The sequence below is a fragment of the Bos mutus genome, chromosome 26 (genome assembly GCF_027580195.1).
Source record: "Bos mutus isolate GX-2022 chromosome 26, NWIPB_WYAK_1.1, whole genome shotgun sequence".
NCBI classification, from domain to species: domain Eukaryota; kingdom Metazoa; phylum Chordata; class Mammalia; order Artiodactyla; family Bovidae; genus Bos; species Bos mutus.
Genome location: NC_091642.1, coordinates 36,595,657 through 36,618,760, shown reverse-complemented (window position 1 = coordinate 36,618,760; position 23,104 = coordinate 36,595,657). Strand labels below are relative to the sequence as shown.

General features: G+C 44.1%; 1 protein-coding gene across 4 annotated transcripts in view; it reads right to left on the bottom strand.

Moving 5' to 3' along the window:
* MYOF (myoferlin) overlaps positions 1 to 23,104 on the bottom strand; it is a 178,356-nt gene that overhangs the window by 97,086 nt on the left and 58,166 nt on the right. For all 4 annotated transcript variants that reach the window (XM_070363810.1, XM_070363812.1, XM_070363811.1 and 1 more), the window contains exons 6-11: positions 7,284 to 7,447; positions 6,311 to 6,439; positions 2,292 to 2,354; positions 2,157 to 2,207; positions 973 to 1,003; positions 386 to 501 (exon numbers count right to left, since the gene is read on the bottom strand). In XM_070363810.1, coding sequence (XP_070219911.1) covers positions 386 to 501; positions 973 to 1,003; positions 2,157 to 2,207; positions 2,292 to 2,354; positions 6,311 to 6,439; positions 7,284 to 7,447 — 554 coding nt within the window. The remainder of the gene's footprint in view (positions 1 to 385; positions 502 to 972; positions 1,004 to 2,156; positions 2,208 to 2,291; positions 2,355 to 6,310; positions 6,440 to 7,283; positions 7,448 to 23,104) is intronic.

The following is a 23,104-nucleotide window of genomic DNA, read 5'->3' as shown; positions in this document are numbered from 1 at the left end:
AGTTACTGAAGCTCTTTTACTTTCTTTCTGGCTACTGGCTTGCTGCCCAATTTTCTAGAATAACAACCATCCTCTTAGGTAGCAATGCCTGATTCTGTAATGGAGCCAGGTTCTGTAGAGGCAGTGATGTGGGGAACTCTTAAAAACACACATATCTTTACTGAATGAAAGACCTGCTCACAGACACAAGGAAGGAGCTAAGTGAGCTGGAATAATAATTCTGTTGTGAAGAAAGTAACAAATTCCAGAAAGTTGGAGGAATTGGAGGATTGGGGTTGCTGATTGGAAGCTCTGCTCCATTTCACAATGACTGGTGCCCACTTGCTTAACTCTGGGTCCTCTTTCTTAGTGAAAAAACAGAGAGGACAGAGAATTTGGAGCTTACAGGAGGCTCGTCTCCAGTTCCCAGGACGAACATGCTGACTTTCAGGTAGCCTTTAGCACCCGAGCTGGTATCTTCAGGGTCATTGAGGAGAAGCCATTTCCTCATGACAGCATGACCTAAAATAAAGAAGGCGTAAAAGGACAGGAATACTCTAGAGAGAAGCTGACAAGTCCATGATTCCATCTGCAGTAAGATAACCAAGTATTTCCTCCAATGTGTCTTCATGACGGGCCATACTCCCCAGATGAGGCTCCCTTTTAATGCTCTCTCCTTCACACTGACTCTCCACCCACATCCTGCCCTGGGGTGACTGAATAAGACTCTCTAAGCTCTAGTCACTGATTCTATAATTTGATTTTGATAAGGTTAAAGTAGCCTCACAGAACAGAGAAATTATCTATTTGTTTCTCTTAGGATGATTGCCATTAGATTATTAAAAAAGACACCCATACTAAACTGCTGTCATAATTCCCACTGGGTATAGCTGTTCTTTTTCTCAGTCAAGAAAAACATCATTCTTTATTCTTTCATCCCTCAAATTTTCTTGATTCCCAGAGTCTTCCAGTTCATGGGAAAACGTTACTTACCAGGTTCATCATAAACAAATCCAACATCGATCTGGGAAAAGATAATTTAAAATAGTTCAAACAAATTTTACAATCAGTTCAGTCACTTCTAGAATCTATCATTATCATCACACTTAAAAAAATAAGGCTTTTGACTACTTGCTTTAAGACCCACCATTTCCATCTTATTGTCTCTGAATATCCGATGCCTCCTCTGAGGTGTGATACATAGAAGGCTCTCAATCCATCATTTTGAATGAATGAGCCAGTCTCACAGCTGGAACAGACACAGTGACCAATGTGGCCTGGTTTGCTTGGGACTTTTCCAGTAGCATAGAAAGTCTCACATTCTGAGGAAACCCTCAGACCCTAGCAAACCCGGACCATGGTCACCATACGGGACTTCTTACTGAGTATTCCTCCACCTTTTCCTCCAATTAATTCTAATACTAACATTAATAGACCCTTTGATTGGGCACTCCAATGTGCCAAGAGCTAGGTGCTTTATATATTGTATCTCACCTCATTTTCACAATAATCCCATCTTACAGATGAAGAAACTAAGCACCAGAGAGGTTTACAAGTGGCTAGTTAATGGCAGACAGAGTATGAACTGACCCAAATCATCTTCTAAGACTCGCTTCAAGAAGCAGCCCATTCCATGTGGAATCGCTAAGCAGGCACAAGAAGTCTTTATCAGTAAGTCCAGTGTGAACTGCTCGGAAAAGCACCTTGATTCTCTTCCCTGGTTTGGCTTGCCTGTCATACACCAGATTTATAATAACTGACTTAGTAGATAGAACTCTGGGCTACTGACAAGTGGAGCGGGGTAACGGGCTTCTTGCCACAGGCAAGTACTCTTCCCTCTGTAGCAGCACTGGGCTTCCAGCCACAACAGGCACTCTGTGAAGGGCCCTGGTATGCCAGCTCCCAGGCATCTTGCTCTCGGACTAAGTGCGGGACTAAGTGCTAAGTGCTGTACTTTGGAAGTTGACTAGACTCCAGCCAGAGGACACTCAACTGGCTTCTTGACCCCACAGCATTTGTGTCCAGCTTTCAGCAATGATCATGGCATCAATGCCTTACATATAACCTTCTGATGTCACCAAGATGGGTACCCTGAATCCTGGCCAGGAACCAGATTCCTCATCATGAAAGTGCCCATGTTTGACCTAAGTTGAATGAAACAGACAGTGGACACCCACCTTAAACTCCCCCATCAGAGAATCTGCCCGCAGAGAATGGGAATTGTAAACCTGGAAGAAAGGAGAGTGGTGAGAAGATTACCGGCTTTATCTGGCAGCTAGTGAGCACTACCCTCCTACTCTGTGGCCCCTTACCCGAATGCTGATGATCTCATCCATCAGTTCAGAAGGAGTCAGGTGGACATTGTAGAAAAATAACTGTTGAAACAAAAAGGGAAAATGTTTGAATGTCAACAGGGGTGGAATAAGGTTTAGTGGGATCTGATGCTAAAATTTGAGGGGGCTTCCTAAAAAAAAAAAAAATACAAGACACAACCTCAAATCAGGTGTGACTGCATGAACCCACTGCAGGACCTCAGAAAAGGCTCTGAAGCTTAAGCATCATGAGCTTCAAGGTAAACTCTGTATATCAGAAAAAGGGTTAAGTAACAATTATGCATAGTGTTTCTTTAAATAAATATAATTGTTCATTTGGCACCAGATATCTGGTAGCTAGGGCTTCCCAGGTGGTGTTAGTGGTGAAGAACCTGCCTGCCAATGGAGGAGACATAAGAAGACATATGATCCCTGGGTTGGGAAGATCCCCTGGAGGAGGGCACGGCAAACCACTCCAGTATTCTTGCCTGGAGAATCCCATGGACAGAGGAGCCTGGAGGGCTACAGGATATAGGATCACACAAAATTGGAAACGACTAAAGTGATTTAGCCTCTAGTAGCTAACTGACACAACTTAGCAGCAGCAGCAGCTAACTAAAGATCAAGTTTATTTCATGTGCTTAGAGCTTGGATGATCTGGAAAGTTGAGGTTAATTTTCTTCCATTTTTAGTGCTATTACCTGTAACCAGTCACTAATTTTGCTCTTTCTAACAAAATACTTGTAAAGCCAACACTGCATATTAGATACTGTTAGAGCCTCGGTAGAGTCAGTATGGACCACATTTTAACTCATTGTAACAGCTAAGTTTAAGAAGGTTGACTCTTGGAAGATGAAAATTGGGTATGTAGAGGTTTTACCATAAAGTCAAAGTTTTGTGTGCCAATAGACTTTAATCCTAAGAGAGAAAGATGGAGCATTTATTTAAACTGAGACTTTTTTCTCCTACATTTTCCTTAGAAATATTTAAAATTTACAGAGAAAAAATGAAAGAATCATTGCTATAATTTTGTCACACTGGCTTTTGGCTTTATAACTCTTTTTTTTTAAACTGAACCATCTGAAAGAAGGTTCTAGATAATACAATACACTCCTTAAAAGTACATTTGCGTATGGCTGAGTCTCTTTACTGTTCACATGAAACTATCACAACATTATTAATTGTCTATACACCAATATAAAATAAAAAGTTCAAAAAAAATTTTTTTAATAAATAAAACACTCATCAGTGGTAGGGGAGGGGATTATTTCCAAAAAGTAAAAACAATAAAAAATTATTTTCAAAAACTAAAAAAATTTGCACTCATCTCTGAAGTGCAAAAACATTTTTTTCTATAATGGACTAAGGAGATCAAACCAGTCAATCCTAAAGGAAATTAACCCTGAATATTCATTGGAAGGATAATGCTGAAACTGAAGCTCCAATACTTTGGCCGCCTGATGCAAACAGCTGAGTCACTGGAAATGACCCTGATGCTGGGAAAGATCGAAGAAGGCAATGGCACCCCACTCCAGTACTCTTGCCTGGAAAATCCCATGGATGGAGGAGCCTGGTGGGCTGCAGTCCACAGGGTCGCTAAAAGTCAGACACGACTGAGCAACTTCACTTTCACTTTTCACTTTCATGCATTGGAGAAGGAAATGGCAACCCACTCCAGTGTTCTTGCCTGGAGAATCCCAGGGACGGGGAAGCCCGGTGGGCTGCTGTCTATGGGGTCGCACAGAGTCGGACACGACTGAAACGACTTGGCAGCGGCAGTGGCTAAGAAAGATTGAAGGCCAAAGGAGAAGGGGATGACAGAGGATGAGATGACTAGATAGCATCTCTGATTCAACAGACATGAATTTGAGCAAACTCCAGGAGACAGTGAAGGACAGGCATGCTGCAGTCGATGGGGTCACAAAGAGTCAGACACAACTTAGTGACTGAACAGCAACAACACTATTATCACACCCAAAAATTTAACATGTAACACAGTCAATTTTCAAATTCCTACACTTGTTCTGAAAAAAGTTCTTTTTAACTTTTTTAAAAAAAAATTTGGATTCACTCGAGGATCTTACATTGTATGTGGTTGTTGTATCTCCTAAGTTTCCTTTTATCTAGAACAGTACTCCTGGCTTATTTTTGTTATTTATTTCTATCAAGACCAGTTGCTTTGCAGAATATCTTACAGTCTGGATTTTTGTCAGTGTTTCCTCATTGTTAGATTCAAGTTGACCACTGGACAAGAAACGACACAAGTGATGCTGATTACTCCCATTATATCACATCAGGACACACATGTCCATTTGTCCTTGGTGATGCCAAGTTGAATCACTTGGTTAAAAATGTGTGTGTAAACTAGAGATTTTTTTGTAAAATCTTTTTATTGATTTATGGTCTTTTTAGAAGCTCAGTTATTTGATTCTTCCCTTTAACTGAGAAATCTAATTTCAAAAGTATTAAAATGGTAAGTTTTGAGGTGGACTTCCTATAGATGTAGTTGAGTAAATGTCCCACATTACAAATGTAGGGTAAGGGAGTTAGAGAAGGCGAGGTTTGGAAAAAAAAAAGACACCGGCACTTTACAGGAACAGATCACATTTAATGAGGTGAGAAGGGGCAGCAGTCAGATTAGTGAGCTTCTGCACTAACCCAAGAAAAGAGTAAGTATATATAGGCATACTTGTGGAAATCTACAGTCTTAAGGGGGCCTGTTCTTCTCCAAGGTTGTCTGGAGTAGTTATCTCTTAAACAGCTGGGGCAAGGAATTCTGGAGATTGGCCAGAGGCTGGACTGGCTGGGAGCTGAGCATAATCAATCTTTATGGCCATTTTTTTTCTCCGGGTAGGAGAGTTCTTTGTTTTCTTAGAACAGTGGGGAGGACTGGGAGGGGAGTTTTAACTCCAGGCTATTTTGAGCCTTATAACTTCCTTCAGTAAACACCTGGATGGGTTCTATGCTCTAGGCATCAAGGGTCCCATATTTTGTCCTTCCTGCAATCCTGTCTTGTCCCCCATCATGACTTTCACCCAGCCTTCCCTAAAGTCCACTTCCAGTGCCCATCTCTGAATGCGCCCACCTCTCATGTTAGCTTTGACACTACCTGCCTGCTGGTGTCTGTGATTCATCTAAGGAGAAGCCCAAAGTGAGAAGAAAATGGAGCCTCTGAAAAGCTGGGGGCCAAGAAAACACAGGAAAACAACCAGGAGCACCACACAGAAAAAAACCCGTTCCTTTTGTGAACAGAGAAAAAAAGAACCAATACCAGGGCTGGGATTGCAAGCTGTTGGGAACTAAAAGGAACTGTGAGAGGAAGCTGTGGTAGGAAATGCCTGGCCTCAGAGATCAGAGCATGAGGCCCCAGGAATCTCAGAAACGTGGCTGCTCGGCGGAGTAAGGCTGGCATGTGATAAATTCCCCAAATTTATCATTTCTCTTCACAGTCCTAAATGTGGAATTTTGTGGCATTGAAGACAACCGTCAAGGTATTCAGCATTTTTGAAGACTGTTGCAGAAGAGGTCATCAGAACAGGGTATAATCTCATCATGGAGGAAAAAACCCTTTCTGCTCATAATTGCTTCTTCTAACCTATATTGTTTTTATAGTCAAGTAGGTTTTGACACCTTTATAAAGTTGGGTTACTTAAGTCACATGGAGTCACCCCTCAGAGACATCTGCTAATTAAAAAGCACAAAGGCAGGTCCTAAGTGTTCTGTGTGGTCCATAATAAGAGGCGCAAGGACCCATTTGGAAGGGCTCCCTCCAGAAGTTGCTGTAAAACCATCAGAAAGACACCGGGCTTCTCTGAGAACCAATAATGAAGCAGGCCATGTGACTCCAAGACCCAGGGGTTCTTAGCACAGAATGTTTAAGGCTAGAACTCTGTCCTCTGTGTGCAGTTGAGCCTGCACATGTGTTCCTCTCCCACTTGGGACTGTAGAGAAGTGGGCGGAAGCTGAGAAGGTACACGTAAATAAAACAGACGCACCAGGACATGCATTTGCCCGTTTACCTCATCAAAAAATGGATTGTTCCCTCGCTTGATTCTTGTTCGATGCGTCTGGCCACAGATGTGGACTTTGACCACAGGCTTGATGTTGTTGCCACTCAACTGCCGGCCCTCGATCACTCGGACCCGGATCTGCAAGTACAGAAGGGAGTCGTCACTGAACCTTTCCCAGCATAATGTGTAAGAGAATCCACAGGTGTCACCTTGGCTCATTCGCCCATAAGGACCACTGAAACCAGGCCAGCGCAGCTTTGCCATGTACTGGTGCTCAAGGACTGGGAGTGTCCACCTGCGCCCATTCTCGTGATGGGAACTGGGATCAGGTTGCCAAAACCAAGAGCGGTCATGGGCTTGCAGTAGTCTAGAACTGGCCTGGGAAAGTGAAGGGCAGGGTGGAGGCTGCTGCCCAGAGTCAGCCTCCTACCTGGTCTTCCTGATCCCTGGGAGGTACTAACACCCTCCATGGCTATCTCCCAAGGAAGCAGCCAGAGCTGTGAGAAGACACAACACCTGTGCGTCCATTCCTTGATTAGCTCTTGGGCTTCCCTAGTGGCTCAGATGGTAAAGAGTCTGCCTGCAGTGTGGGAGATCCAGGTTTGATCCCTGGATTGGGAAGATCCCCTAGAGGAGGGAATGGCAACCCACTCCAGTATTCTTGCCTGGAGAATCCCATGAACAGAGGAGCCTAATGGGCTACAGTCCATGGGGTCACAAAGAGTCAGACATGACTCTCACTTCCTACCACAAAAGGGAATTTTATTTCTCTGAAGAGCCTCATCCGGATTGACAACACTTACTGCTGCTTGCAGAAGAAAGATGGGGAGCTCTTCTCATTGAGTTTATGCCCTTACATCCCTTTTTACTGGTTAAGCCACTGCCCACAGGCAGAAGCTCTTCTAACACCACCACAGTTGCCAGAAGCTGGACAACACGGTGTTGGTACAACAGGGATGTGGGGCCCTGGGGCTGTTCCTACCTGGAAGTCCTGTGGCTTGTTAGACAGCATGCGGCGGCTGCTCTTGGCTTTCGTGAGCCTCCGGGCAAGGTGAGCTTCCGGTACGGTCCCTCCTGGCCCCCTGGGCCCTGGGCCCCTGACCGTACTGTCCAACATGTCCTCATCACCTCCATCTTCCTCTTCTTCTGAAATACCAAAAAGGGATGCATTCAGAGACAGTCCTCATCCTGTATGAGTCTCAACATTCCAGAGAGTTTTCCATGCTACTGAGGCAGCAGGTGAGGGAGACGCTTCTTGGTGACAGTGACTTGGGACAAGCTGTGACTCAGATCTAGATTCTTTAGGCACATGTGTTCACGTGCAACACGGCATTCATTTGGGCTGTTTTCAAGGTGACTAGGAGAATGCCAGAGGCCATGGGGAGCTGAGAAGAGGAGATGGTACGGATGGACCCAGCCAGACCACCATCACTCAGTTCTGATCTGGGAACCAGCTTGAGGTCAGGGATCTGCCTGAGGTTAGGACTGTGATGTGTGGAAATGCCGGGGAAATTGGAGACTTGGGGAGACTTCCACTCCACCCTTCCCACTGCAGGTCTTTTCTCTAGAACTTTCCTCGTGAGGTCTTGCACTGTCTCCTTTCTGCCTGAGTTTCCTGATCTCGAATGCCCTCTCCATCCTCATGGTAGGAGAGAAACTGGCCTCCAGTTTCCTGCCAAGCAGACCGAGGTGGTCATCATACTCTCGCTCCACCCTCCCGGTCTGTCACCTCCACACGCATCTGTCCCCTAGCTTCCCTTCACACTCAGTGGGGAAACACGGTTCAAGTGAACCCCCTCCCATCCCTGAGACCCCACTTTCTTTTGATTCTTTGAGGACCCTCTCTGGTCCCCCCTTCAAGTACCTCCAGTGGCTCCTTCCCCATAGGGACCTTCCCTCTGCCTTCAAATATGCACGGATCTTTCTCTCCTATCAAAAACAAACATCAACTCCGTCTTCTATGTTTCTTCCTTTTATTACTCACAAACTTTTTAAAACTTAATGACAAACTTCAGTTATTGTTTTCTTAATACACAGAAAGTTTAAATTCCTGATAACCTGTACAATATAAGACTAGAAGACCAACTAACTCCCTTGTCTAAAAAATACCAGCATTTGTACTCCCTGCCTTTGGATCCCGAACCTCCTCCTTTACTGATGATCCCATATGGAAATGGTAGGAGACAATTTCCATATGGAGTCATCTGCCAGTCACTCACATCATAGTATGAATTAGTTCCATCCAACTGCCCCGTAGCATGGCTCTTAAAGCTTGGGCTTTGGAGTCATGCTGTCTGCGTGGGAATTCCAGTTTTGAGCTATGTGACTCTGAGTAGTCTCTCAATCTGTTTCAGTTTCCTCGTTCATAAAAAGGGGGAACTAATGGGATTTACCAAAAGGTTACTGTAAAGATAAAATTAATCTATACGCAAGGCCTTTAATATAGTGCCTGGCACAAGACAGCTCCCGACAAATTAATCTGTTTTTTTTTCTTTAAACTTTTATTGAGAAGTCCGTTTTATTGGAGCACTTCCTAAAGAGCAGTAATGGGGTAGGGAAGGGAGGCAGTCAGTGAGCAGCATGGGGGACAGGGCGCAGAGTGAGAAACGGACAACCACAAGGAAGTAAAGGGTCTCCCCAGCGCTTAGCCCAGGGAGAACATTCCTCCTCACCACCCCTCCATTCATGCTCGTCCCATCCGAGTCTGGCTCCTGTTCCACAAAGACCAACCACACCCTCTCCTCGATAAGCTCAGGACCCTTCCCGAATGCTCGTGCTTCACCTTCCATGGCTTTGGACACTGGGGATCACACAGACTTCTGTGAAGTGAGAAGCTCTCCTCCTGGCACTTTGCAGGGTCTTCCGAGGCCGCACCCTCCCCAACCCCGTCTCCAGTTCATCGCGCGTGCCTTCCCGCTCTGTTCCTCTGCTCTCTGCTTCTTTGACCCAACATTCTCTGGAGCCACACCTCAGTCTTCCAAGAAGTCACAAACTCACAGAATTTTGACAAGAATGGACCTTAAAGACCTTCGATCCAGAGACTTCCCTGGTGGTTCAGCAGTTAAGAATCTACCTGCCAATGCAGGGGACACGGGTTCAATCCCTGGCTCAGGAAGATTCCACATCCCACGGAGCAACTAAGACCATACGCTGTAACTACTCAGCCTGTGCCCTAAAGCCCGTACTCTGCAACAAGAGAAGTCACCACAATAAGAAACCCATCCACCACAACTTGAGTGGCCTCTGCTTGCTGCTGAAGGAGGAAACAGAACAAGCTCTATCTTGAAAGCAGGACTCCATTTAGGGCGGGGCTGTGGCCTTTGAGCTATACGCTCAGTATCTATGGAAATGACATACCAACTGGAAAACCAGGCCCCTGGAAAAGCCCCAGGGCTCATACCTAGACTCTCCATCCCTAAAAGAATACCCTAATTATCTGTGTAACCGAATAGAATCATACATTCTATTATGCTTACTGGGGTATGACCACAGGCCTATTGATAATTGTCCACTGTTAGCTACCTGGGCTTAAGGCATATGAATCATGGGTTAACTTTGATTGTATCTTTCTTTTCCATTGTTCAGACTAGTTTCAGGGAATCTGGGGAGGTGGGTTTGGGCACGTACACTTAGGGTATATAAAGTTTTCACAAAAACTGGTCGGGGGTCCTTGGCTAAGAGGAGACTCTGCCTTGGGCCCGCCGGTGTAATAAACTTCCCTCCACTGTCTGCATTGTCCTTCTGAGTGAGTTTGTTTCCCGGAACGCGTGGCTACAACACTGCAACTAGAGAAAGCTCACACAGCAACAAAGACCCAGCGCAGTCAAAAATAGCTATATAAAAGAAACTAGAAAAATCAAGAGCATAAAGATAAAAGTGTTTTGTTTTGTTTTGTTTTTTTCAAAAAAAGATCTTAAATCCAACCTGCCCCTCACCCTGTTTTATAGGTAGAAATACTGAGGTCCAGAAAGCAGAAACAACTTGTTACATTATTAAGAACTGAGCTAAAACCAAGACCACATCCGCGTTCTCCCTCACTGGTTTATGACTGGATCTAGTAAAGGCAATGCTCTCTTCCTGGTTCCTCAATATCTTTGTTAGGACACCAGGAAACCCCAGAGAAGCCACAGGTGAAGAAGGGCTACCTCTGCCACCCCAGTACTCTTGCCTGGAAAATCCCACGGATGGAGGAGTCTGGTAGGCTTCGGTCCATGGGGTCGCTAGGAGTCGGACACGACTGCAAGACTTCACTTTCACTTTTCACTTTCATGCATTGGAGAAGGAAATGGCAACCTACTCCAGTGTTCTTGCCTGGAGAATCCCAGGGACGGGGGAGCCTGGTGGGCTGACGTCTATGGGGTTGCAGAGTCGGACACGACTGAAATGACTTAGCAGCAGCAGCCCTCTACACAATAATCTGGGTCTCTTCTTCCCTCCCTATTCTTTTTTTTTTTTTTCTAAAAAACATTTTATTTCTATAATTGCTAATTTTACTTACAATTTTTGGCAACATTAATAAAACAGTAAATTTTATCTGAAAGAACAAGCAAAACAGACAAGGAAACTCACAAAGGGCAATAACAAAACAGTAATCTTAACAGATAATCAACGTACCTGTTAACAAAACAAAGTGACATTCCCTCAAAAAACACAGAGGTTATCAATAGAAAAACAGAACTCCTGAAAGAACTCAACTTGCTATTAACTATCTTTTACTTGCAGGCACAGAAACTGACTCTAGCTAACTCAGTTCTGAGAGAGAAGCAAAACCCTTGATGATTCTCTCTTCCCAGCATTTTGAAACACTGGCCTTGCTTATTCCTCAAGCAAATTCCATTTCCTCCCAATCCAAAGAATTTGCAACTGCTGTTCTCCTTCCTGGAATGCTCTTCCTCTAGGCCTGCAGGGCTTGCTACCTGCTTAATTGTTTGACATTTCCTTTGATCTATCCAGTTTCAGCACCGTTAATTCACACAATGAAATCTCCAACCCTCTTTTTTTCCTCCTTCTCCAGGAGGAGAGGCTTAAAGGCGCTTAAGGGCGCCTTTTAAGTTTCCACACTATTCGTCCTTCTCCAGTCTAAATTTCCTAGGTTTGGGACTTCCCTGGCAGTCTAGCAGTTAAGACTCTGTGTTCCCAATACAGGGTACATGGGTTTGATCCCTGATCAGGGAACTATGATCTCGCAGTTTGCATAGCGCTGCTGCTGCTGCTGCTGCTAAGTCGCTTCAGTCGTGTCCGACTCTGCGACCCCATAGACGGCAGCCCACCAGGCTCCCCCGTCCCTGGGATTCTCCAGGCAAGAATACTAGAGTGGGTTGCCATTTCCTTCTCCATTGCATAGCACAGCCAAAAGAAATAAACAATAAAGTAAATTTCCTAGATTTTCTTCTTCTCTGTTCTTAAAGAAGCATCAAAAGAAGGGCTTGCCTGCTGCCTGGATGCAAGTTCTCAGGATGCCCTTCCTACTGTTCTCCACCAGGTGGGCTCCTCACCTCCCTCAAGTTCCAGATGAAACAGTCTTAAGTCTGTCCCACCCATCCGCACCGGATGGAAAGAATCCCTTCTCCTGCTAGCACCTCACCACGTGATCTTGCATCTGTTGGACTGTGGGCCTCCTACTACCATCCACTATTCAGAAGCAGGGGGCTTGCCCTTCTCTTCTTTGTACCTGCCCCGTGCTGGACACACTCCCTCCTTGTCCACAGCAGGGGCTTGATGAATGTGGAATGAGGACATCCTGACCCTTACTCCAGCTTTCTGGTATCGTTCTCCAGCAGTCTGGCAAAGTTCCCACTGGGAGCTCAGGCAAGAGCACACTATGGTTAGGGGTTGCCCCTCTCAAACCTGGCTCCAGCCTTAGGGAAGCCCAGAGGGTCAGGCTCCCCTTGTGCAAACCTGTTTCAGACTGGGCAATGGCTGGGCCACATGCTTTAGGTTTCCTCCATCTAAGACAAGGGCTTCCCCGGTGGCTTGGTGGTAAAGTATCCACCTGCCAATGCAGAAGACATGGGAAATGTGGGGTTAACCCCTGGGTTGTGAAGAACCCCTGGAGGAGGAAATGGCAACCTACTCCAGTATTCTTCTGGGAAAAATCCCATGGACAGAGCAGCCTGGTGGGCTCTAGTCCATGGGGTCCCAAAGAGTCAGACAGGACTGTGCACACACAACAACTAAGATGAATGTCCTTGGGCCATTCTCGGCCCAAAAAGGATTTCCTCCCTGCTGTGGACTGTTCCATGTGGGGTTGGTGGTTATTCATGGCAGTTGTTGTTGCTGTTGTTCGGTCGCTCAGTCATGTCCAACTCTTTGGGACCCCATGGACTGCAGCACGCCAGGTTTCCCTGTCCTTCACTATCTCCCAGAATTTGCTCAAACTCATGTCCACTGAGTTGATGATGCCATCCAACCTTCTTCTCCTGCCCCCAATCTTTCCCAGCATCAGAGTCTTTTCCAATGAGTCAGCTCTTCTCATCAGGGGGCCAAAGTATTGGAGCTTTAGCTTCAGTCCTTCCAATGAATAGTCAGGGTTGATTTCTTTTAGGATTGACTGGTTTGATCTTGCAGTCCAAGGGATGCTCAAGAGTCTTCTCCAGCACTACAGTTTGAAAGCATCAGTTCTTCAGTGCTCAGCCTTCTTTATGGTTCAACTCTTACATCTGCACATGACTACTGGAAAAACCGTAGTTTTGACTATATGAACTTTTGTAGGCAAAATGATGTCTCTGCTTTTTAATATGCTGTCTCGGTTTGCCATAGCTTTTCTTCCAAAGAGCAAACATCTTAATTTCATGGTTGTGGTCACTGTCTGCAGTGATTTTGGAGCCCAAGAAAATGAAGTCTGTCACTGTTTCCATTGTTTATGGCAGAGGAAGTGGTAAATCACAGCCCTTTGCAGTGCTGGGCTCTCAACAAGCCCTAATCACTAACCTCTTGATGGATGCTCCAGAAAGAGCCTGCAGGAGACAAAGAGCCAGTTTATTCTGCAAACACCTTCTGCTAGTCAGACTTTAGGTTGAAAGGAAGGATCAGCAGGAAACTGCACCAAGTGATCCCTACCACCTGCATCTCCGAGTAGCAGGAGAAAGTTTATTTGGGCAGGAAATCACCCCTTTATGTGGGGGGAAGCTGCACAAGATTAAACAATGCTGACACCCTAAGTGTTCCAAAGAAAGACCAGGGCTCTTAGGGCACTGCCAAACTTCACACAGCACAAGCTGTTTCACTACCCAACTTGAGCCGCTGTGCTGGCATGCTCTGTACTGAGACCCAGGCGTAAGCTGAAGAACGGCTAAGAGGATCTACAAAGTATGAGTGTTTCATAACCACAGGGAGCAACAGTAAACCAGGAACTGCTGACTGAATAGGAAGTTGCTGGTGGTAATTTATTCCTAGGGCTGTTGTAACCAAGTAGCACAAACTGTGCCTGGAAAATCCCATGGAGGGAGGAGCCTGGTAGGCTGCAGTCCATGGGGTCACTACGAGTCAGACACGACTGAGCGACTGCACTTTTCACTTTCATGCACTGGAGAAGGAAATGGCAACCCACTCCAGTATTCTTGCCTGGAGAATCCCAGGGATGGGGGAGCCTGGTGGGCTGCCGTCTATGGGGTCGCACAGAGCTGGACACGACTGAAGTGACTTAGCAGCAGCAGCACAAACCGAGTGGCTTAAAACAACCGAAATTTATTCTGAGAGACCCAAATCCCAAGATTCTAAAACCAAGGTGTTGGCAGGGCCATGCTCCCTCAGAAGCCTTTAGAGAAAAATCCTTCCCTGCCTCTTACTAGTTGGTGGCTCCTGGCCTGTTCCTTGGCTTGTGGCTGCATCACTCTAATCTCTGCCTCCTCCCCGACGTGTCCATGGGTCCTCACCTTTTCTCACAGGACACCAGTCATTGACTTTCGGGTCCGGTCTATTTAAGGATGACTTCATTTTAACAGATTACATTCTGGAAAGACCCTGTTCCCAAACAGTTCACATTCTGAGGTTCTGTGTAGACTGGAAGCGGGGAGCGGGGGACACTGTTCGACCCACTACACTGGCCATCTTTCAGATCTTTCCAGTTTGCTCCTTCTGGCGCTCCAGTCCATAGTCTGCAGCCATACATGCTGCCACAAGCTATGGGTCACATCATGTCCCCCGCTCCCACTTCCTTCGTGTCCTTGCTTTTCTCCCAACCCCTTAGGTTATGGGATCTAACACGGCAACTATGCCTCCAGGTGCCCCTCAATCCCTCCCTTGATCGTATTCACCTGGTTCATTTGACACTCTACTGACTACACTCATTCACAAAGATAACTGAACTTGGACACACACCTTACTGACTGCTACTGCTAAGTCACTTCAGTCGTGTCCGACTCTGTGCGACCCCATAGACGGCAGCCCACCAGGCTCCGCCGTCTCTGGGATTCTCCAGGCAAGAACACTGGAGCGGGTTGCCATTTCCTTCTCCAATGCATGAAAGTGAAAAGGGAAAGTGAAGTCGCTCAGCCGTGTCTGACTAGAGTCACTTTAATTTCATGATCTCAAACCTTCAGCGGACTCACAGGATTGACCAGGTATCATACCAAGGCATCTACCTCCAAGTTGTCCTAAATCTTGGTTTGAGATGGCCATTGATTGGCCAAGATGGTCAAATCCCTCTACCCTTTCGAACTCCCACCTACTTTTACCTTGAAAATGTCTAATGCTCTGTCCTCCTCACCATCAACTAATGATCTTACTTCTTATTTCACAGAGAAAACAGGCAATCAGGGTGACCAAGACCATCCTGACCAGCAAGCACCTTTATCTAAACACTTCCCATGCCTCTCATCTTTTCCACCTATGCACTTCTTGGGTCACCATCCCAGCTAATCTTCTTTCATTCCTTGATGGAGACTTCTTTCTATATGAATTTTTTTTTGGTCACTATTTACTATTTCCTGTTCCTAAACACAGCAACCTTGTTTTTCCAGAGTCCTAGAATGTCAATCTCTGCCTGTGATACTAACTATGCTTCTCATGACAAGGTCTTGTTAAATGGTGGTACTCGTTAAGGCAGAATTTAATTTCCCTGGGCCAAAGGTCACGGCAAAATCAGGACCAAGAGTTGGTATGATACAATCAGTGCAAGTTAAAAGGTATGAAGCAAAACAGGAGAGTAAATTTCAAAGCATGAAAATATTTTGGAGATGACATGCTGATTTATCTGGAATGTTGAATAATAACTTTGCTGGGTTTCTAACATGCTGGAATAAATGTCTGCATTCAAGCATGAGCAATTCATTTCTCTCCACTCTGGTTTTTGGGGTAAATCACACTATATGGGCCCTAAGAATCTTATGGAATAGTTCCAATACATTGACCAAAGCAAAGGTACCATAGAAAGGTCTGTAACTGAACAGCAATACAAACATGGGCTTGCAGGGAAAGTCTGGCAGCATCTGCCTTTGATCGATGGACACTGTGAGCCCATCTAGGAAATGCTGCCCAAGAGCTCTGAGTCCGGACAAGATAACATTAACCAGATTAAAATGCTCAACTCTAGGGCTTCTCAACGTGAGCTCCAAAACTGGCCTTCAGGGGCTTCCCTGGTGATCCAGTGGCTAAGACTCCATACTCCCAATGCAGGGGGCCTGGATTCAATCCCTTTTCAGGGAACTAGATCCCACATACTGCAACTAAGAGTTCATAGGCTGCAACTGAAGATCCTGCAAGACACAAGGAAGACTGAAGATCCAGAGGGACACAACTAAGAAACGGGGCAGCCAAATAAATTACTGAAACGAATAATATTTAAAAAACAAAAAACAACATCAGCCTTCATCAGGATCTCCTGGAAGTTCCTGTTAACCATACACACTGGAGGGATTGCACTTCAGATCAGTCTCTGAAGCTAGGTGCTGGAAATCTGTACATTTAAAGATTTCCCCTGATGATTTTACTGTGTCTAATATTTAAGAACCATCTGTGTATTATGATCACTTTGATTTTCCTAAATATCCTCAGTGGGAGAAATAGTCTAATACCATCAATTTGCTGGATAAAGCCAATTAGAGACCCAATCATAGAAAGAGTGCCTACAACTGATGTTCTAACACATTGGTCATGTTTCAGGGCAGCTCTGAACAACAGTCCCTTGTCCAGAACGTTTTCCATGGATCCTCAAGGTCTATTAATCCTCAGTCTGGGGGCTTCCCTGGTGGCTCAGTGGTAAAGAATCCGCCGGCCAATGTGAAGCGGTAAAGAATTCACCTCCCTGGTCCAGGAAGATCCCACATGCCACGGAGCAGCTAAGACCATGTACCACACCGACTAAGCCTGAGCTCTACAGAGTCTGGGAGTTGCAGCCACTGAGTCCACTTGCCCTAGAGCCTGTGCTCCGCAACAAGAGAAGCCGCTACAGTGAGAAGCCTGCACACCACAGCTAGCAAGTAGCCCCTGCTTGCCACAACTAGAGAAAAACCCAAGCAGCAACAAAGACCCAGCACAGCCAAAAAAAAATCTTTAATTTAAAATAAATATTCCATTGAAAAAAAAACACTATCCTCAGTCTGGTACTCCTAGACCTCAGGAACATGCTTCCATTTTATTACTCTCTGGATGTATCAGTCACTTTGGCCTATACTCTGGTGTTCACCAAAATGCCCTTCTTGAACAAAAATTTAAACTGTATCTATTGCTCATCCACCATTCACTCATTCATTCATTCACTCAATCAACTGAGCATTTATTGAACAATTATGGTTTTCCAAGTGCTGTACTAAGTAATAAAGATACACAGTTGAAATATAGCCCAAAAAGTATTTTCTCTAAGAAATTGTTTCCCATGTAATAATTAGCTTAGTCTTCCCTTGAGGAATTTATTATATTTAGCTCTGATCTACAATTATGTTTATATCTTACCTCTGTACTGAAACACAAGCTCCTTGGTGGCAAATAATTCCTTTCTCTCTTCTGTATGCTCCACAGACAGGTGTCAGTAAGTGTTTTCTGAACTGGACTAAATTTAACTTCAAGCAAAATGACTTTGGCATCCGTGGAATGGAATGAATTTGAAGCAGCCAAGTCTAGCTACTTTTTTTTTTTTTTTGCATTTCTAGAACCAAAGGATATACACTTTAAACAGATTGTTCTTCAAAAATAGATGTGAGATTTTAAAAATAGTTTATTCTGGCCATGGGAATGTAGGTTCCAGTCAAACTAAATGACATCTGGCAAACCAAGTCAGCAAAATAACAAACTTTCAGAATGTCAAGCTTGTGGTCTGAGTCAGCCCACCCCTCTGTCATAGGAACAGTCTCAAGGGGCAAGCAAAGAAAAGTGGACTTTTTGACACCATTCATGTTCAGTTAAGTCACCAAGGCCCCAGGGTATGCAGCCTTTGTCATTTTGACATTAAGAGCTTCAAGGAAGCCTTCCTTAAAAATGAACCTCTTAAAGAATTCCCTGATTGTCCAGTGGCTAAGATTCTGTGCTCCCACTGCAGGGAGCCAGGATTCAATCCCTGATTGGGGAACTAAATCCCACATGTGCAACTAAGAGTTTGCATGCCACAACTAATGATCCCACATGCAGCAATTCATCGAAGATCCCACATGTCACAACTAAGACCCAGTGTAGCCAAATCAATTAAAAAAAAATGAACCCTTTAGATACAACACCAAAGATCTGATCCACGAAAGCCGTCACTGACAAGCTAGGCTTCATTAATATTGAAAACTTCTGTTCTGCGAAATACAATATCCAGATAATTAGAAGACAAGCCAAGATGGTGAGGAAACATTTACAAAAGATACACGTGATAAAGGACTGTTACCCAAAATATACAAAAAACTCTTAAAACTTGACAATCACAAAATAAACAACCTGGTTTAAAAACAGGCCAAAGATCTTAACAGAAACCTCATCAAAGAAGACACACAGTTAGCAAATAAGCATATGAAAAGATGTTCTACATCATACGTCATCAGAGAAATGCAAATTAACACAATGAGATACCACTACACAGATATTAGAATGGTCAAAATCCAAAACACTGACAATACCAAATGTTGATAAGAATACGGAGCAACAGGAACTCTCCTCAATTGCTGGTGAGAATGTAAACTGGTACAGCCACTTTGGATGGCAGTTTGATGGTTTCTTACAAACTACGCATACCTTACCCTGCTGCTGCTGCTAAGTCGCTTCAGTCGTGTCCGACTCTGTGCAACCCCATAGACGGCAGCCCACCAGGCTCCCCCATCCCTGGGATTCTCTAGGCAAGAACACTGGAGTGGGTTGCCATTTCCTTCTCCAATGCATGAAAGTGAAAAGTGAAAGTGAAGTCGCTCAGTCGTGTCCAACTCTTTTCGACCCCATGGACTGCAGCTCACCAGACTCCTCTGTCCATGGGATTTTCCAGGCAGAAGTACTGGAGTGGGGTGCCATTGCCTTCTCCGATACCTGACCCTATCATCCAGCAATCATGCCCCTTGGTATTTATCCAAAGGAGTTGAAAACTTATGTCCACACAAAAATCTGCACACGGATATTTATAGCAGCTTTACTTATAACTGCCTTGCAACTTGGAAGCAACCAAGATGTCCTTCAGTAGGTGAATGGGTAAATAAATTATGGTAAATCCAGACAATAGAGTATTATTCAGAAATAAAAAAAAAAAGAGCTATCAAGTCAAGAAAAGACATAGAGGAAGCTTAAATGCACATTACTGAGTGAAAGAAACCAATCGGAAAAGACTGTATACTGTATACTGTGACTGATTCCAACTCTATAATATTCTGGAAAAGGCAAAACTATGGAGACAATGAAAACACCAGTGGTTTCCAAAGGTTAGGGGGTGTGGCTGGGGAGAAGATGAATATGCAAAGCACAGAAGATTTTTAGGGCAGTTAAAATATTCTGCATGATACTATAACGACAGATATATATCATTATACGTTTGTCCAAACCTTAGAATGTACAACACCAAATGTGAGCTCTAAGGTAAACTATGGACTTTGGATGATTATGATATGTCAATGAAGGTTCATCCTTTGTAAATTGAAAAAAAGTACATTCTGCTGAGTGACGTTTATAGTGGGGAAAGCCATGCATAGGCAGGGGCAGAGGGTATATGGGAAATCTCTGTATAGTTTGCTCAATTTTGTGGTAAACTAACATTGCTCTGAAAGATGATGCTGCGAAAGTGCTGCACTTAATATGCCAGCAAATTTGGAAAACTCAGCAGTGGCCACAGGACTGGAAAAGGTCCGTTTTCATTCCAATCCCAAAGAAAGGCAATGCCAAAGAATGCTCAAACTACCACACAATTGCACTCATCTCACACACTAGTAAAGTAATGCTCAAAATTCTCCAAGCCAGGCTTCCGCAATATGTGAACCGTGAACTTTCTGATGTTCAAGCTGGTTTTAGAAAAGGCAGAGGAACCAGATCAAATTGCCAACATCCGCTGGATCGTGGAAAAAGCAAGAGAGTTCCAGAAAAACATCTATTTCTGCTTTATTGACTATGCCAAAGCCTTTCACTGTGTGGATCACAATAAACTGTGGAAAATTCTGAAAGAGATGGGAATACCAGACCACCTGACCTGCCTCTTGAGAAATTTGTATGCAGATCAGGAAGCAACAGTTAGAACTGGACATGGAACAACAGACTGGTTCCAAATAGGGAAAGGAGTTCGTCAAGGCTGTATACTGTCACCCTGTTTATTTAACTTATATGCAGAGTACATCATGAGAAACGCTGGGCTGGAAGAAGCACAAGCTGGAATTAAGATTGCCGTGAGAAATATCAATAACCTCAGATATGCAGATGACACCACCCTTATGGTAGAAAGTGAAGAGGAACTTAAAAGACTCTTGATGAAAGTGAAAGAGGAGAGTGAAAAGGTTGGCTTAAAGCTCAACATTAAGAAAACAAAGATCATGGCATCCGGTCCCATCACTTCATGGGAAATAGATGGGGAAACAGTGGAAACAGTGTCAGACTTTATTTTTCTGGGCTCCAAAATCACTGCAGATGGTGACTGCAGCCATGAAATTAAAAGACGCTTACTCCTTGGAAGGAAAGTTATGACCAACCTAGATAGCATATTCAAAAACAGAGACATTACTTTGCCAACAAAGGTTTGTCTAGTCAAGGCTATGGTTTTTCCTGTGGTCATGTATGGATGTGAGAGTTGGACTGCGAAGAAGGCTGAGCGCCGAAGAACTGATGCTTTTGAACTGTGGTGTTGGAGAAGATTCTTGAGAGTCCCTTGGACTGCAAGGAGATCCAACCAGTCCATTCTGAAGGAGATCAGCCCTGGGATTTCTTTGGAAGGAATGATGCTAAAGCTGAAACTCCAGTACTTTGGCCACCTCATGCGAAGAGTTGACTCATTGGAAAAGACTCTGATGCTGGGAGGGATTGGGGGCAGGAGGAGAAGGGGATGACAGAGGATGAGATGGCTGGATGGCATCAGTGACTCAATGGACGTGAGTCTCAGTGAACTCCGGGAGTTGGTGATGGACAGGGAGGCCTGGCATGTTGTGATTCATGCGGTCGCAAAGAGTCGGACACGACTGAGCGACTGATCTGATCTGATCTGAACATTGCTCTTAAAGAGTATTTAAGAAAAAAAAAAAAGAGCCTCCAGATTGTTTCATTCCCATAATCTATGGTCATAATTAGTTTCTTCAATTTGCAGAGCTGAATTTTTCTGAACGTCTGCACTTCTGTGTTCTATCCTTAATATTTCCAACCACTATGTGGATGGTAACCTTAAAAATCAACATCAGTAGTGGTCGACAGTGGTTACCACAGGAGGGTGGCACTGTGAGAGGTCTGTATGTTCTTATGTCTTATATTCCCTGTGTTTATAATTTTATAAGCATATACTGCTTTTGAACTAAAAAAACACCCCCAACAAAGTCACATTTTAAACTTTGAAAAGATGTATTTAAATTAGAGGGAGTGGACTCATTACTTTTATATAAAATTGTAACATTTTTTAAAGAGTCAATTTAAGGGAAGTGATGGGACTTTCCTGGCGGTTCAGTGCAGTAGTTAAGACTTTGCCTTTGAATGTAGATGGTGCTGATCTCTAATCAGAGAGCTAAGATCCCCAAAGTCTCATGGTCCAAAAGCAAGACATAAAACAGAAACAATAGTGTAACAGATTAAAGACTTTAAAAGTGGTCCACATAAAAAACAAAAAAAAACAAAAAAAACAAACTTAAAAAAAAATTTAAGGGAAGTGGAAAAACCAATTTCTGGGCCTGATCGTCTGTATGTTAAAGTCTGTGATGGCAGGAGGTACGGTTGCCCTGCTGTCATTTCTCTGTCTCACGTTTGTCAGACCTATTTCCTCCAAGACTGTAAGCTGTTGGTTTTTTGTTCCTAGGGTCTTCCCTAGCATTAAGTTGTACTAAGGACTCAAAGATATCCTTGCTTAGTTGAATTGTCATATTAAGACAAAAAGAGTTTTATCTTAACACATCCAGATAATCTAGAACATTCAGAGTTTTTTAAGTGTTGAACAAAAGTTTCTTTTAGCCAGATTATGAAATCAATATTCAGAATGCTACCCTTAACCCAGTCATGGTGAAGGTTACTCTTGTAGAACAAAGGCAGTACTTCCGGATCAAAGAAACCTGTTCATTTTTGGAATAGAGAAATTTCACTCTGTCATTTCACACTTTAACACACAATTGTCCTGTGTACACAGCTCATCAACATTCTTTGTTTGAAATTCAAATAAACAGAACCCAAGTTCTGGCTCATTTCCTATCTTCATCCAGCAGTATCAGATATTAAAAAGAATTTATGAAGCAGATCTTGGCCACCAGCCACAGAACCTGCTGGGAGTCAGCTTCCTAAGAGGATGGGAGACTCAATCCATAAGCATTGCTGGAGCTCCGTGCTACCCAGACAACCCACGAGGAGAAGGAGCCTCGGGCAAAGGGAGTCTGGAATCAAGGGTTTTCTCCCCAGTGAGTTTAAAAGTTCAAGAGTTGATGCTTTTCTCATTGCTAAGGAAGCAGCCTTTGCTCCAGGGAAATGGCATGTTTTCTGAGCTTGGGCTCACAAGGGTCTGTCTCAGGAGATGGGACCTCTGCCTGTACTCCCAACAGCTTGGTAAACTGCTTATTCTCAAAATCTTCCTGGTCCACTAAGACACAATCCGTTGTTTTTTTTTCCCTGATATTTAACAAGAAAGCACTTAGTCATCTCAGCGTGACTCAGATCATTCTTTTCTAATAGCTCTCCTTTTTAGCAGAAACAATTTGAATGTTCATAAAGACTGAGGCACTCAACTGAGCTCATGACTACAAGTCATCCAGAATTATTTTTTGTAATAATAAAAATAAAGACCACATTCATGTAGGACTTACTCTAGGACAGGCACTGGGCTGAGTGCTTTCTATGCATTATCTCATTTAATCTTTGCAGCCACATCATGATGTCCTACTATGTTCCTCACCTTACAGTAAAAGAAAACAGATTCAGAAAGGGTAATGACTTAACCAAGGTTACATGGCTAATTAACAACAGACACAGAATCCAGCCTAGGCCAGTCTGACTCCAAAACCCTTGCTGTTATCCATAATGTTATACCTTCAGGAAAAGTCTTGTCTCCAAACCTGGCTGAAAGTTCCTGGAGAGCAGGAGCTGTATCTTAAAGAATTCACCACCCTCAGCACTGCAGCACCAAGCAATGAATCAGAATACCCAAAAACCAATTTCTTTACTCCATAAATATTCAATACTAAGAATCTGTGTGGTGCTAGTTCACTGTAAACTATAAGTTTATGCTTTCTACTTGAATGAACC